Source organism: Anser anser, assembly GCF_964211835.1.
Source record: "Anser anser genome assembly, chromosome: 1".
NCBI classification, from domain to species: Eukaryota; Metazoa; Chordata; class Aves; order Anseriformes; family Anatidae; genus Anser; species Anser anser.
In genome coordinates this window covers 831,541-848,467 of record NC_139720.1, presented here as the reverse complement: position 1 = coordinate 848,467, position 16,927 = coordinate 831,541, and the positions used below count along the sequence as shown (strand labels likewise).

Below are 16,927 nucleotides of genomic sequence, written 5' to 3'. Positions count from 1 at the left end.
GAAAAAAACCTTGCTGGCACATGCTGTGCCTACATACTTCTGTCCTGGGTTCGACAGAAGCACCACTGTATGAGGAAGCCTCCAGATTCAGCAGCCCATGGGTGGGTGCGCTGTAAGTGAAGTAATCTGTTGTCTACATTGCATCTTTACAGAGCTATCTCCTTCCTGTTTCGGACTTTCACAGTTGGAAATATTGGAAGAGTCTTTGTCAGAAACCTCTAAGGAGGTCCTTCCAGGTAGCTTGTCTTTCAGGCACTTACCTTTTAATATCCTTGGACAAAACCTACATTGTACAGGTGGATGACAGCGTATTTTCTTTGATCACTGTCATTTGATCCTGGAATGTCTCTAAATTTGTAAAAGAAATAATATTGACTTTAAATAATTTACTTCTTGTGCAGCAGGAAGGCTCAAATGTAGGTTACTTCTTGAAGCATTTTTAGTATCAGGACAGATAAATGGCATCAAAGAAGTCTGTCCTCTGTCTGCATGTTCTTAGTGTACAATCTTACCTAGAAAAACACAGAGACACAGTCACTATGAGAGGGCTCCACGTCTGATTTTGGTGGCATATACTTGGAATTCCTGTGAGGCAGATCCAGTTATTCTGGATGTCTCTTGTGCATTTCATGTTCTCGTGTTTGCATAAGTGTAAAAAGTCAGCTTCTGCTTTATAATCTTCACTGAGAAGAATTAGTCTGTCTTCCCCGATTCAGGTCTGAAGGAGAAAACCTGGCGTGACTCAGCCGGAGCAGTGAGTCACCGGGCTCTCACTGCAAAACTCCACCTGTGGGTTGCAGATTTGGTTACACCAGTCCACACAGCTGATAAGGTTTCCTTAGTAACTGGGAGGATGTGATCGGTGCTGTTCTGGCGAGAAATCTGCTTGCCCTGGATGGATCAGTTTCTTCTCCCCGGGTACTGGTGAAGAGGGACGAGGCCCCGCAGCTTCCCAGGCTCTCTGCCTCCCGCAGAAACCCCTCGCTAGTTCTGCACTGCTTTGGTCGATCCGATGTTCCAGTTCTCACCTCTTGCACCCGGAGTATTGTGCAGCCTTTTCATCGGAGCCTAATGTGGGTAGTGATCATAGCACAAAAACTGCATGTTGTCCTGCTTTTCTCTATTGCTTTTGCAGGTAACAAAACACAAGAAAAAAAAGGCATACTCTCTATGCCATCTATGCCCTAAAGAAACTAGCTCCCAGGGCTGGATCAGACTAATGCAGATACTACTGCGAGATCAGTCCTTAGATGAGGGAAGTTTAATGTGAATACTTCCGTTAAGTGGCTGTTGATGTTTTGATCCTCAAAAGAATCAGGCAACTTAGGCTGTTGATTGCTGCAGAGTCCCTTGTTTGACTACCGTCTTCAATAAAAAAGCATGAACTTTTTTTCTCTGGCTGATGAGGAATATCCAAGCCAAAGTCACACTGTTATTAGGTATATTTTCAGCAGGTTTTAGAAGAAGGAGTTTTGCTGATGTCCTAATATAACAGACTCTTTCAAGCTTTGACCTGCAACACCTGCAAAACCCATTCATAGCACAGTGCGGGTTGGAAGACCCCTGTGAAGGTCCAGTTGCCACCTCAGAGCAGGTCTCACCACTGCAGATTGCTCAGGGCCTTATCCAGATTGGTTTCCGTATCTCCAAGAGGGGAGACCTGTCTGGGCCCTCACCTAGTGTTTGACCACCCTCAAGTAGAGGTTTTGTTTCCCAATAACTAGTTGGAATTTGCCTTGGACAGCTTGGGCCTCTTGTCCCATCGTGGCACTCCCAGAGGAGCCCAGCTCCGTCACCTCTCCCCACCCTGTTAGGCACTCACAGATGGCAGTAAGATCTCCTCTCCTCCCTGGTCTAAGAAAATTCCACTCTCTACCTCCTGCACCTGAGCCCTGACCATCTCAGGGGCCTCCATGGAACCTGCTGGACTGTGGCAATGTCTGCGTGGGCTGGTGAGCCCAGCCTGGCTCCAGTATGTTGATGGGTCTCACCAGTGCCGAGCGGGGGGGAGCCATCCCTGGATGTGGCTGGCTGTCTCTGCTGCAGGGATGCAAAGCTGACTCCTGCTGTAACGGGTCCCTTGGGCCCTTCTTGGCCTTTTCTGCAAGCTGTTCCTGGCCAAGTGCCTCACGCCCTGTCCTGCTGCCGGGGTTATCTCATCCCCAGTGCAGGACTTTGCACTTGGCTTTTTTTGAACCTCCTAAGGTTCCTTCCAGGCTGTTTCTCCCTGATGTATGGGTTCCTCTGAATGACAGTCCTCCCTCCTGCATATCCACTGCTGCCCCACAAATTGGTATTGTTCATGAACTTGCTAAGGGTGCGTTTTTTCCCATTTTCAAGTCTTTCATGAAAACATTTAGTGGTATTGGTCCCTAGTGTGGATTCTTTTTACTGGTAATGCCTGCTGCGAGGCCTGCGCAGCTGCTGAGCCTAGTAGCAGGTTCTGTGGGAGGGAAGTCGTCGCAGAGAAGGGGAAGAGTTAGAGAGTACGTCAGCGAAACGGTCCGTCCCGACGGGCAGAACGTGAGGCAGGCACGGGCGGTCATGGGTGAGCAGGGAACTCCTGCCCGGGCTCACGCACACATGGGAGGTGCTCCCAAGGTGGAGCGGGGCTGAAGTGGCCAGCAGCAGCTGTGAGAGGCTGCCCGACCCGGCAGGAAAGCCAAAACTCAGCCAGTATTGCAACCGGCAGGGGATGTGATGGGCAGCACGGGGGCTTCTCCAGCGCTTCGCTCCAGCAGGTCGGTGCTGTCCCTCCCGGTACGCCAGAGCCGTCCCTTGGCAGCGGTACCGGTGCACACGCGGTGCCGGCAGGAGGGGCTGCGTGCCCAAGGGCCGGCTGGGCCCTGGCAGTCCCACCTCACGCTGGGACGTCCGAGAGCTGGTGGCAGAGCAGCAGGCCTGGCTGGTGCGGGGTTCCTCCCTGCAGAAGGCGGCCTCCAGCCGCGCTCAGCCACTGCTTCCCCTTCCGTTAGCGCCTGTCAGGCTCGGGCGGCTCCAACGGGTCCCTCGAGGAGACCTGTTGCTCCTCACCTGTTACACGGCGCCGTTACGCCTGTTCTGTAAGCACACATCTCACGGTGATGAAAGAGCTTTTCTCATGTTGCCAGCTTCCAGCATCTCGTGGTTTGGGAGTCTCCATCCTCTTAATTTCTGCGTAGTCTCCGGCTGTCCCTTCTTCCATGCACAAAGAGGGTCCAGGAAACCCCGGGTGTTTACACACTGCAAAAAAGCTGTTTAAATTCTGTGCATCCATGCTGCTATTACATTGTCTTCTCAACTCCCGGCCTCATAACTTGGTCACTTGGCAGCACAGTGCCTCAATGAGAGCGTGCGCCGCAGGCGAGGACCATTATTTCCACCAAGGGGAAGCTCCAGACCCTCAGGGGCTCCGGTGGCTCGAGGCCTCCCGTGCGCCAGATGTGGCTGCCCCAGCTGGCGGTTGGGGCTGTCTTGCGTGTCAGCGCTGTGGTTGCACTGATCTTGGAGTCCCTGTGGTCTCAGGCCCCTTCCGTGGCAGCCCCTCGCTACCTGCGGTTCGTCCGGGCCCGTTGGCCGTGCCCCACTTGTTTCGGTTGTGCCTGGGCGCTCTGCAGGTGCCCCCCAGCAGCAGGTGGGCAGGGGCAGCTCCTCCTCAGGAAGCAGCCACCAGAAGCCAGCAGCGTTTGTTTGCGGACAGCAAACCGTCACGGCACGAGCAGCCTCCTGCTCGCTGGCTCTGCGTGTGGCTGTCTTCATTTTCCTGTAGAGCCGTTCGTGTCACACACAAACACGAGTTTCTGTCCATCCGCTCCTTGCAGCTGCATCATTTACCGGTGAGAGTAAACGCGCTGCTGGGCTGCATGGAGTCAGAAAGTTTGTTTCAAGTGTGAGCCTTGTCCCGGGGGAGGTGCTGAGGGTAGCAGTGCTGTGCTGCAGCCCGGTGAGCACAGTCCTGCCAGTGCCACAGCTTTTGCTCGAGGAGTGAACTGCAGAGTATTCCTCCTCTTGTCATTGTCAAAGCCCATCTCTTCGACCACGGCCTCGAGACAGAGAAGTTGGTCTCTTCCAGATACGCTGGGTGCCTGTTAATTCACCAAAATTTGGTATTGCTCTTCTGATCTTAACAGATTCTTTCAGTTTTTGGATTTCATTTTCTGTGTCTCTCAGGAGCGGTGACTCCTCTGGTCAGGTGAATGGTCGTGCTTCCCCCTCCTCAGTACCCCTCTCTGGCCGTCCGCCTCCCGCACAGCCCATGATCATGACAGTCCAGGCAAAAAGAGCAAACCCGCTTGTCCTTGCTTAACGCGACTTCCCTGTTAATGAGGGCCGGAGGTGCCACCGGTCTGGGGCCTGGGGGAGGGTGTTGATGAAGCTGAAACTACAGAATACAAAAATACAGAATACAAAATAAAGTTGAACTGCAATGAAGGGCTGGGATTTGACTTACTGTGCTCTGCAAGGGAAAGGAAAATATTTAGTGCGGGAGTGCCGGTAAGTAGTTTTCTTCTGGGCTGCAGAAGTCGTAAGGAGAGGTGGAACTTGGGTAGGAAACAGTTCCTCTGCCGGCGGGGCCTGGCAGGTCGGCTCTGCCTGGGATAAGAAAGAGGCAGAAACACCCGCTGTGCCACGTCTGCGGAGTTCGTTGTGCGAACAAAGGAAACGTGCGGGTAAAAATGAATATAAGGTTTTGCTATCGAAGTTGTGCAATTTGTTTATGCTGTGGGGATACCCGGAGATCGCAGTCAAAATCCGGGCTTGTAGTCGTGGTGCTGTGTAAACGTGGGGTGTGTAAGTGGTGATGAAGAATGAAGCACGTAAACATCCCACAGCGACGGGTAATTTGGTTGTTACAGGGGCTGCCAGGAGGCATAACGGATAGATTCCCGCAGGGGGGGTTGTTTCTGAAGATACAAATTAGGAGATTTTCATTCACCTTGCTGAAGCTGTTTTGGTAAATTACCACAAGGCCGGGGTTTAGGATTTGAAGGAAGGATTTCAGTCGTCATTTCCAAGCGCATGGAGATGAGAAAAGATGCTTGTTGACCAGGTGAACAAATAAGGAGCGGACAGGGGCTCTGTTAGTGGAACGGAGATGGCAAGGCGTGCTCTGAGACATACGGGGGGTCAGCTCTGCTGCGATGGGCTCGAGAAGGGTCAGGGGTTTCATTTTGGTGCTGGGAAACTAGAAACCAGTGGAAGAATCTGAAGAGATAGGTTTTTAGGGAGAGTGGTGAGGAAAATTGTCTTAGGAAGCTGGTTTTTTTTTTTTTTAAACTTTGGGGTAAACTGGGTGTCAGGAAGAAGAAATTCCAGAGAACAGATCTGAAAATACAGTCTCGAATGAAATACTTGGATTCACAGCTGTGTGCTGGAAAGGCTTCTGGGACTCCAGAAAGGAGACAAAGTGAGACATTTCAGGCTTAGTAGGAAAACAGCAGTATTATTCATGGGAAAAGTCACTAAAAATAGTGATCTTGGATTTTTGTTCTAAATCAGACATACGTCATACTCAACATGGCGTTGGAGAGGACAGGGTGGGATCTGTAGGAAGGCTGCTAGAACAAAACTGGTAAAGAATCTCCATAAGGATTTGACATGGTTGAAGTCATGTGAATAGATACCAAAAATTAGCATTTGAGGGGAGAAGAGAGGCACAGAGCTTTCTTACAAAGCGGTGGAAGGCAGGAGACTGTTCATTTTCTCCATGACTCATCTGAAGGGTGATGGAAGATTATATCATTGCAGAAACCTCCAAAGTAATTTTCCTTTTAATTAAGGTTTGGTCAGTCATTTCAGAAGCGACTGAGAATGCACTAGTTTGGCTGATTTGACTGATTAGTTTGGTTGATGTTACAGATCTAGGCGTTTGCCTGGAGCGCGGACCATAGGAACTCGGTGAAGGTGGTTGGGTTGGAAGGAGAGGTTGAGCTTGTAGGTGAAGCTGGAAGGAGAGAAGCTGAGTGCATTATTTGCAGATTGCGTGCTTAGTTTACACGTGGTCAGGGAAGGGAGATAAAGCTTGCCCTCAGAAAAGGAAGTAGTCTGAAGTGTGGAATAGGGCAAGGAGGTGAGGTCCAGTGGCAGCACTGCTGGGTCATGGCAAAGTCTGAGCAGTGGTTTCGGGTAAGCAGTAGTCTGACTGTGGGAATGGGAAGTGGCAGGAGAAAAACATGGTGGTGGTTACGCTACTGCTGCTTCAGGTGAGACCGCATTCATGGCTGATCTGTTGCATGGTTTCCAAAGGTATTTAGGTTTTTAGTTCCCTGGGCAGGGTATACATACCGATGCAAATTAAAATACGTCTGTATCTGTGCCGTGGGGAGATTGTGTATTGCCTGTATCTTTGATTCTAATATAAAAGGAAAGGGCTCTCCCTCATCAAAAAGCCAATACTGTGCAAAGCTTCCTGAAGATCTCTTGTTTTGAATTCTGTGATATCAAACAAGGATTTTCTTTTTTTTATTCCTTTCCCTCTAGTGGCTTAATGAAGCAAAAATTATTCAGAGACTTGTGGAACTGATCCATTCAAGCCAGGATGAGGATGTAAGTATGACAAGACTTAAGTTTTGTGTTTATGGATAGTGGGTCCCGTAAGGTTCAGAAGAACCTCTCTCTGTTTCCTTGAATGATGCCCAGGTGCCTTATAGAAGGAGATAATGAATCACAGAATCACAGAATCATAGAATATCCCAAGTTGGAAGGGACCCACAAGGGTCATTGAGTCCAACTCCTAAAGGAGCTGGACTCCTGATGCGATTCTTCCATCCATGAAGATCACCCTCCTAAATGAGGGATGAGCTTCATGGAGGGACACCCCGTCCCTTCATTGCAGAGTGCAATACTGAAATGATTTCTTGTATTTTTGATCTGGTTTTGACTTTAATTTTACTACGTTTCTTAGTTCATCCTGGTGTTACATCAGTGCATCTCAGTATTTACAGTCACCAATAACTTACCTGATTTTAAGTAGGAACAAGCTATTTGAAACAGACTGTTGAAAAACTTTCTAAATTAACTGGTTCACTGTAGCCTTCAGGTCTTTTTAAACCACAAGTAAGTAAACATTCAGTTAAAGTATACAAGATGCAATTCTCTGAGCTCATGAGAAAGGCATGGTGAGTATTAAATTACATGAGTGCTTTGTCATTTGTTTGTGTTTTTTTTTCTTTCAATAATTTTCACAAACATCCAAGCCAGCAGTTCTAGTTCTGGATTTTGGTTTGCTACGCTGTCAGCTGGGTGCTGACTGCCACCCCCGATGCTGAGCAGAAGGAACAGAAGGAGCACGTTGGTCTCTCTGGCTGCAGCTTTGTGTTAGGTGGCGATGGGGCAGTTGTTAACAGATGCCTGTGAGTGCCAGCAGTCAGCACTAACAGTATGATTCTCTCCACATACTGCAGCCAAAATTGCCCCCTCTGAGAGAATGAATGGGAAGTAACATGCCGATTTGTACGTCTTCAGCAGCACTGTCTTATGGATGAATGCTAAATTACAGCATAAGATGTTACACATACAGAAGCTAGAGACAGTCTTTGATTGATAGCCAGAATGAGACTATTAATTTACCAAAATACTACTTTAAAGCCTTTTAATACATAGTAATTAAATTGTAAAGGGTTTTATCAAGTCATTTATTTTTCCTCATGCAAAAGAAGCCTCCTGAGTAGTGAGAAGTGAGAATGAAATACTTGTATTTGAAATTTGCAAGTTAACACACTTGGTCAGAAAGTTTAAAAACAATTCTCACTTTCTGGAATCTCTGAGTTCAGGAAAACCCTCTTTATGATTTTAAAATCTGTTAATGCTTCTAATAATTCACATAAACATTATGTTTAACAGATAAATAATCTAGAGCATGGTAGCACTTGTACTGAAAAGTTCTTAGTTAGTTAGTTCCTTGCATTCCCAGCTATGTTAAAGTTGCTCTGAGAGCCAGAATGAGCCAAGCTGAGGAGTCAGACTGAAGTGTGCTCTTTGTCGTTGTTTACAGAGGCAATCAAATGCTTCCCAGACCCTGTGTGATATCATAAGACTGAGCAGAGACCAGAGCAATCAACTCCAGGATATACCTGAGCCTGATCCACTTCTCACAGCACTGGAATCGTAAGTACTTGTCAGGGGATTGTTGCTAAACTGGTTGTTACAAATACTGTCACTTCTTGATAGCTCTGTGGAGGCACAAACCATGCAGGAAGTAGTCTTACACCTGGGCTTAACTCTTGACAATTATCCCAAGCATTTAATTTTGCTTCTAAGTTGTGGCGTCCCTTAACAACCTCTGTTGAGATTTCTGGTTTTTGTAGGTCTGTATGAATGCGGGAGGTCGGGGTTAATGATTCTCAAAGCTCACAGTCCAGTTCAAGGCAAGGCAACGCTAGGGAGTGCATTCAAATCTCACGGTGAATTCGGAGAAAGGTGAACTGTGACAGCAATAGTTGAGGGAGAACCCACAAAGACAAATCTTAACATTCCTGTATTCACTATATTCTTCAGTGCTGAGTGTGACTTCATGTGAAAGGCTTCAGTCCTATTTGGCCAGTCAGTGACTTTTCCTCCCCATCAGTAAATGTATTGCACCGTACAGACAGGTTTCAGGTCGTCAGATTACTGTCCTTCCAAATGGGGAAGAAAATGCTGTGACAACAGGAAGAGTTCTCTCACCACCGTAGCTTGCATGTCACTGTGCACTTTGTTTTGTACTGGGCATTTCCAGCTTGCCTACCAAATTTTTCTGAAGTCTGCCTACATGCTCTGAATGTCCTCTGGCATGCTATTTTTGGCTTCTGAGCCAAGTATTAGTTGAAGATTTCTTAACTTATGTAGACCTTGGGTTGTATGCACTTCTGCACAGATAAGGTGCTGCCAAGATGCTTCTTGATTCTTCTCACCAAAGGTTGTCTGCTTGGCTTTTACTTAGACTGAATCATTAATCCGTTTTTATTCTCCAAATTTGGTTGAACCCTGAAAGAAAGAACCCTGCACACTTTAATCGCCTCCCCTCCATTTATTTGTGATGTTAGGGTTAGGCTGGAAATTCGAATCTTTTTTTACCATCCCAGTGGATACCTCAATACATTAGAGGTATTGCCGGCTAGTCCTTTTTCCTCAGAGCCCTGACACCTGTGACCTTCATGAGCTGTCATCAGGTCTCAGAAACGTCGTGCACTGCTTTAATGAGAGGTGGCATGTCACGCTGCAGATACAGGATTGGTTTTTATCATTTCCTAACTTCTGGTTTGCAGACAAGATGTGTACGTAGAGATGTCATCTCTTATCAGGCCTGGTAGTTTGGCTGGAAAAAGCAGAAAAGCTGCTTTGGTTTGTAAGCTGTTTTGTCATGTTTGTTCATCATCTTGTATAAATTAGTGCAGGTAGTCTGTCGCTCTGAAATAATCATGGGGAGTGGAATCTAGTGAACTCCACCGTTTGGGAACTGTTGGTGAGTGCAGGTGGTTTTAAAGACTTAATCTAGTAATACAATGCTCCTAGTGTACAGCCTGCGAAAGAACCATTTGTACTATTTCATTTTGTTTAAGTTACATCTGATAGAAGGTGTTCTCTTGAAGAAAGGATACAGCAGTGCTTGTAGTCACAGCTGGTGGTGCTCAGTACTTCCTTTCAGGACCTGCAGTTTCATGTCCAGGCAACTTCCCATGAAACTTTGAGAATTTTTTTCCATCTGAAGTGGTTTAAGCTAACTTCTGTAATATTACTGAGGGAATACAGTGATGACGAACTTTCAAAGAGTATTTTTGTTAGGAGTTATTTCCCAAATAATGGTAAATGAACAGCAGGGGCATCTGTTGGGAAAGGAGCTGGAGCGTACAGGTGAAAACAGGATGGGAGCTGTGCTGCACACAAACTCGGAAAAGCCACGTTCTCTGGAGATACATGCTGGATCTTCCACGGGCTTGAAGTATAAACCTGCGCCTCTGAGGAAATGCTTTTTATTAAATGCTTCATTTCCCTGATTGTACCTGCAGAAATACGGCAGATCAGGCCTTTTGTCTAATGGCCTGCCGTGGTTTTTTTATCGAATAAGCACAATGTTGAATTTTCAGCATAGATCGCATCCCTGATCCTGGGAGCCTTCAGCATCTCATCAAAACTGAATCCGTTTTGAGCCCTTTCAGTGTTCGATGAGCCTCCAGCTTGGCTGCTTCACCTGGAAAGCCTGGGACCTTTAACGAGTGTCAGGGCTCGCAGCGGCGTCAGGGGTGGACAGCCCAGAGAACTGGGTAGTGTTCGACTTTCTCACTGGTTCAGCAGAGGGATGCGGAGCCCCGCTGTGCTCGGGGCAGAAGTTTGCTGCCCCATGGTCGTTCATGAGAGCCTCTGTGGGAGAATTTAAGCAAACTTCCCAGGTTGCACGAAGAATTGTACAAAGCTGCAGTTTGAGGTTTGGCTCCTACTTCACGGGGATGGTCTTCAGCTGTTGCTTCATCTGCCTTCCCTCTCCCTCCCAGCTGCGCTCTCTTGTGTGGTTTTCTTTGTCTCTGCCATGTTTTGCATGTTTTCAAGCACTACCTGTAACTTCCATGAGATAAATTAAAATGCTTTTGCACTTTCAAAGAGCGTTTCTAAAATTGTTACACCACTTCACTATTTAGAAGAAAAAATACTCTGAACGAAAGTGACTTTTTGCACCGCTGACGTTTCTGCTGGTGGCACACAGCTGTCACACATCTCATTTCTGTCACATATCTCATCTCATTTCTTTTCTCTGGTAATTTTTCCAGGCATTATTGGTAACCTTTTTTGACCTTTGGATAACATTTATTTATCTAGGAATCAGGAATTAATGATCAAGTATTGCTGCAAGAAGGAGCCATGATTAGGGTTACAGCATAAATACCAAATCTAGATTTTCAATAACTATTTTCGAAACTGTCTGCAGCAGCTTGTTTCATAGATTAATTGTATGCAACAAAAGTGAATTCGGTTAATCACAGTAAAGGGTTACTTTTTCTTTACTCTGCCACTTGAGCTTGTGCTGATAGAGTGTATTTAGATGCTATTTATTAAAATAGTTGTATCTCATATATTATTCATGTATTTTTACACTTTTATCTCATGTGTACAAATGTAAATGAGATTTTTTCAAATGTTAGGAAATAGTAAAAATTAGACTGCGAACTTGAGTAGTACTGTTTTAGCTGGATATGTGATCTAGCAACTCAAGAAGGGCACATGCCAAGTGCTGGATTTTGGAGAAATTTCATTAACATCTGCAGAATTAGCATGGGGAAAGAATCTCGGTACAGAGGTGGAAGTAGGCACTGCTCTCGTCACTAACTACAGATGAGTAACAGTGCCAGCCGAAACCTCGTGTTCCTCGTATCTTTTATTAATTTAACATAGCAGATAGCAGTGAGAAAAACGTGTTGTTACTTTTGTGCTGATTGTTTTTCAATTCTAAGGTTGTTTTTGAGTTTCAAAATCATTTTTAAGGCTAGAAAGGAATGTCATGATTCATTTTGACTCCAGGAGTCTTCAAGACTTGGTGATCCTTCCACCTGGCCCCAAATCTGTCAGGATTTGGAAGGTATCTTATCTTGATTTAAGGGCTCAAAGAGATTGTGAATGGATGAAAATATTGCAAGTGGATAATAGCTAAGACTATTAAAAATGTGCATCTTATTTACAGTTTTGTTGGCCTCTCCTGGATCTTACTGTGCCAGTGGCAAATGATAAGGGTCAGCTTCCAATGTTTGTTTTCTTTCTTCTGGGATTCTGGTGGATAGTTTTAGACTACGAGCGCATACCTTCATATTGTCTTTAATGAATTAAATTGTCCAAGTTAACACTTTGATTGTCTTCCAGTGTATAATTAAGAGGTATATCTTGTTGATACAGGAGAACCAGCTTTATTTGGGAGTCTGGGTGTTGGTAACTAGGTCTTACCTAGTGATGAGTAAGCAAGTTCGGAACCTAATGCAGAAGCATTCTTGTCTTTGCAAAATGGAATGTCTCTATTTTTTCGCAAAAAAATAAAATAAAAAGAAACCTTTTATTTCGGAAAAAAACAAAAGTGTTTTTTTTTCTGGTGACTAAAGCAGCTGCCAAACATTTCTCATTCTAATACTGCTAATGTGTGTGTGTTGATCAACAGGCAGGAATGTGTGGAGCAACTCCTGAAGAATATGTTCGATGGAGAACAGACTGAAAATTGCATAGTGAATGGAACACAAGTTCTTCTAACGTTGCTGGAAACAAGGCGCTCTGGGTAAGTCAGCACACTTCCTTCCCTAGCAAGAACAGTTTTAGGAATTCCGGTCTAGTTTTAATTAAAAAAAGGGGGGTGGGGTGGGGGGATTTTTTTGACCTAACGTGAAATGCTGTGTAGAAATGAGTACAAGAAAAGCTGGTGGTTTTTTTGTTTGTTTGTTTGTTTGATGCAGTGCCTGTACTTCATGACAGCCAGTCAATGGCACCTTGGGCTCTTTTGTGGGCTCTTCCAGTTTTCTTGCACGTGTGTAGCAGAGTTGTGTCTGAGATCTTACAGCAGAATATGCACAGAGTGGGGGACAATGGGATAGCATTGCCTAATCTGTGTGATAACGTATATATGGCTATGTAGTTTTAATTTTGTTTCTTAAAACTATGTCATATTTTTGTTTCTTTTTATGGAGATAGAGGAGAGGTGGAAAAAGTGGGTTCTGGGGAGGAAGAGAGACACTGGAAGTCTCACTTTTTAAAAAAGAAGAAAATAATGAACAGTGACAAAGCTAATGGAAGATTAGGAAGAGTTACTGAAGAGAGAAGCAGACAGGAGATGGCACTGGGCAAACGACTTGTTACTCAGAGTCATGTAGAATTAAAACTGAAAAGTTGAGATACTGATTCTACTGTTTCTTGTGCTCGGGATCTCTAAAGATTTATGAGTTAGAGACTTAAGTGTTCCTATCTAGAACATGCCTGCCTTGCTGAAATGAAAGCATTTGTTTTATTCCAATATGAGACTTTGCTGTTGGAAGGGGCTATGAATAGTTGTTACGATTTACTGCTTAGCAGTGAAGAGGTATGAGTATGAGCATAGCTGCGCGTCTGCTCTAGCATTTCATTAGATAGGATACTTATGTACATCTTCTGGAACACTTGTGGAAAGTTTCTTATAGTTTTTAACAAATGTTTATGGATATAAACATTTGCTGATGTATTTTACTCCTCGGATATTTGTGAAGTTTTAAAACCAGGAAGCACTTCAGTAATTTGTCTTTGTCAGCTCTGCAGACAGCTTGTTCTCTGTCTTCCCACTCATCTCATTCACAGCTTTGATTATGTGAATATCATCTTGCAAATAATATGATAATATAGTTACGTAAATATGTTCAGTAGCTATCTGTTATTATTCTTCATATTCATAGTTGTTTTTCAAGAGAAAATAACCAACATGGACAGCGTGACTAGAGGCCATTTTAAGATTTTGTCAAATCTTGACTGTTGTGCTTTTTGCTTTTTACAGGGTGGAAGGACTGATGGACTCATACACTCAGGGATTTGAAAGGTCTTACACTGTCAATAGCAGCATTTTACATGGTATTGAACCAAGGCTAAAAGATTTCCACCAGCTGCTGCTCAGCCCTCCCAAGGTAAGGCATCTCATCTTTCTCAGGAGCAAATTGCTGCTGACTTGGATTTCAGCGTTTCCTCTTACTTATTCGTGGGATTCCTGGGTATTAAGCTGAGACAAGCAAACTCAACCTTATATCTTTTGAAGAAAAAATCACACTTAAGGTTCATAATTCACGAGCTTAGGAACTTAGGAATTGAAAGCCAGTGCATTGTACTTGAGGAAAACTAAGAAGCACAGAGATGTGACCGATGGTTTATGTAAGGGTGGCCAGGGAGAGAAAGAGACTGTTAGTTAGTGGATATTTCGATCTCACTCTTCAGTTCTGGAAGTACAAATCTACTAGTAGTCGCAGGACACTGTCCTCTGTGTGGGAAGATAATTCAGGTTTACCTGCAGAGAATATTTGCGTAAGAAAAAGAAGTAGTTATATTTAGGCAAATCGATGTGCATATACACTAAAGGAAATGTTGATCTTTGTTGAGGTTCTCAATATCTGTTTCTCTGATAGAAAACAGCAATCCTAACTACAATTGGTGTCTTGGAAGAGCCACTGGGGAATGCTCGTCTTCACGGATCTCGTCTAATAGCTGCTCTGCTTCACACAAACACTCCCAGTATTAATCAGGAACTATGCAGACTCAGTACCATGAATTTATTACTTGTGAGTAATACAGTATGACACTGCAAATGGTGGGGGGGAAACGACTTCATACTGAGAGCGTTTTTACTTTCCCTTTCATCTGTTTAGTGCAAGGTAGTTTGTTGCATGTGTGCCAGTCACATTATTTCCCTAATCTGCCGAAAGAAGGAGCTTTTGTAATACAATTACAGTTGCTTAGTATGTTGAACCAAACATCTTGCTTCAAATTTATTGTTACAAGAGTTCAGTAGCGTGTATGCCAAATAGTCTGGTTATTGAGAAAGCTCGGGGACCTTGTGGAGACAGGCCTCATAATACCGAGAGCTGACTGCCATTATAAGCAGGGCAGTCTTTCAGAAAATTATTTTTATACTTAAAATTATTTTGTTGATATTTTTCACTCACAGAATAGATAACATTATTTTCAGCGTTCCTATGTTATGAGAGCCCTAACTGTCAATGAGGTTGTTTCCATTGTGCTCAGTTCATAGGTGATTACGCATCAGAGCAGAGAACACTGAGCACATTCAGATAGATATAACTGGATCCTAAATTATTTTTAGTGTAATTGCTGATTAAACAATTACTTGCACAATGTTCTAATATAATTTGATTGTTAAAAATGGGAATGTGTATTTAGAATGATTTTTTTGTTTGTTTCTCATTTTACTCCAGGACTTATTTTTTAAATACACATGGAATAACTTTTTGCATTTCCAAGTGGAATTGTCCATAGCAGCTATTCTCTCACACTCTGTGCAAGAGGGGAAAACAACTACTAATGACCTAGAAAGCAAAGAAGAGGTGCTGAATGGAAATGTGGCCACAGAGAACTTAGAGGCTCCAGAAAACAACACCGAGAATATCATGGTTACTCATGTAAGTCTGGTCATGTCACCTGAGAATTTTAGACTGATTGATTCAGTCTGAATGTGCATTAGCAGGAAAATGATATGATGAACTGTCCGAGAGCACAGAGTTTATTTAACAGTGTGTAGATATAACTTGGTTCTGCTGGTTCTGGTTGGAACTGTATTTGCTTTTGTAAATTTGTTTTTAGCATCTGGTTACAAGGAAACATACCACCCATCACATTTAATGGACTTGTGAATTCCTTTTTATTTTTTTATAAAGATGCATATAAACTTTGGACAAAAAAAAAAAAAAGAACCATTATAGTAACTACAACTAACTAACCACATTTTAGCTTCTCTATTTTGGCCCTAATGATGAAAACATTTTGTTGTATTTGTAAAATGACAACAATTATTATTATTTTGGGGCTTGTGAAGCCCCAAAACAGACTGAAGATGTTTATATGTTTTGCTGTTTTCCTTGGATCCTCTGAGAAAAAAATGAGAAAGAAGAAACTTGAGCTCTTAAGAAAGATAAGTGCTGAACTTTAAGTTCTTGTTTAGTAGGAGTGAAGGAATGAACAAAAGTAACTCTAGTTCAGTACAGGCTTCCTAAGGCATGAGTATTTCTTTGGCAAACTTTTGAAATGTTCTTCCTCTCTCTCTCTCTTTTTTTTTTTCTCTAGTTATTCCAGAAATGCTGCCTAGTGCAAAGGATATTGGATGCCTGGGAAGCCAATGACAAAATACAGTAAGGGATTTTGGGTTCAGAAGGCCTTGTTCTAGGGCTGCAGATGTTGAATATTCACTTGAAATACACTTTCAGTTATTTGGATTGTTTACAATTTAATGGTGTATGGATTTTAATTTTGATTATGATTTGGGATTTCAATTATTTGCATGTTAAAAAACAAATTCACCAGATAGGTGTATAATGTGAAAGCATGAATGTTTTTATTACTTATAACATTTCAACCCAAATACACAATATGCTTCTTTCTTGCTTTGTCAAGAAACGTTACATAGCATTTCAACTTTTTCTTTTTTTTTTCTTTTCATAAGTGCATAATTATATTTCCCTAGAGCAAGCAGCTGTGTATCAACTGAGATGGGCAAGCTTTTTTGCCCTAGACTGCACATTTAATATTATAACTGTATAAAATGCTTAGATTTTAGATCTTTAGCATTTTTTTTAGATGCTGCCTCCCACCAGCCCCAGCTGCCCCCAGCCCCATCCAGCCTGGCCCTGAACACCCCCAGGGATGGGGCAGCCCCAGCTCCCCTGGGCAGCCTGCGCCAGGGTCTCACTGCCCTTGTAGTAAATAATTTCTTCTTATATCCAATCTAAATCTCCCCTCTGTTAGTTTAAAGCCATTCCCCCTGCCCTACCCCTACCCCCCGGCACAGAGTCCCTCCCCAGCCCTCCTGCAGCCCCTTCGGGCCCCGGCAGCCCGCTGGGAGCTCTCCCCGGAGCCTTTTCCTCTCCAGGCTGAGCACCCCCAGCTCCCTCAGCCTGGCCCCGCAGCAGAGGGGCTCCAGCCCCTGCAGCATCCTCGTGGCCTCCTCCGGCCTCGCTCTGCCACGTCCCTGTCCTGGTGCTGGGCCCGGAGCTGAACGCAGGCTCCAGGTGGGGTCTCAGGAGAGCGGAGCGGAGGGGGACGATCCCCTCCCTGCCCTGCTGCCCACGCTGCCAGCGGTGCAGCCCAGGGTACGGGTGGTTTTGGGGCTGTGGGCACACATTGCTGGCTCATGTTGAGCTTCTCATCAACCAACACCCCCAGATCCTTCCCTAATGCTGATTTCATGCTGAGTGCTGTAAAAACTAAATAATTAAAATTAAATAAATTAAATTAAATAATTAAATAATTAAACAAA

At 44.3% G+C, this 16,927-nt stretch overlaps 1 protein-coding gene across 2 annotated transcripts in view; it reads left to right on the top strand.

The window, feature by feature from the left end:
• Window positions 1-16,927, top strand: part of PPP6R2 (protein phosphatase 6 regulatory subunit 2) — a 113,327-nt gene that overhangs the window by 53,435 nt on the left and 42,965 nt on the right. For both annotated transcript variants that reach the window (XM_083835896.1, XM_083835897.1), the window contains 7 exons: window positions 6,460-6,525; window positions 7,973-8,085; window positions 12,095-12,208; window positions 13,448-13,574; window positions 14,067-14,219; window positions 14,874-15,077; window positions 15,739-15,803. In XM_083835896.1, the coding sequence (XP_083692022.1) occupies window positions 6,460-6,525; window positions 7,973-8,085; window positions 12,095-12,208; window positions 13,448-13,574; window positions 14,067-14,219; window positions 14,874-15,077; window positions 15,739-15,803 (842 nt within the window). The remainder of the gene's footprint in view (window positions 1-6,459; window positions 6,526-7,972; window positions 8,086-12,094; window positions 12,209-13,447; window positions 13,575-14,066; window positions 14,220-14,873; window positions 15,078-15,738; window positions 15,804-16,927) is intronic.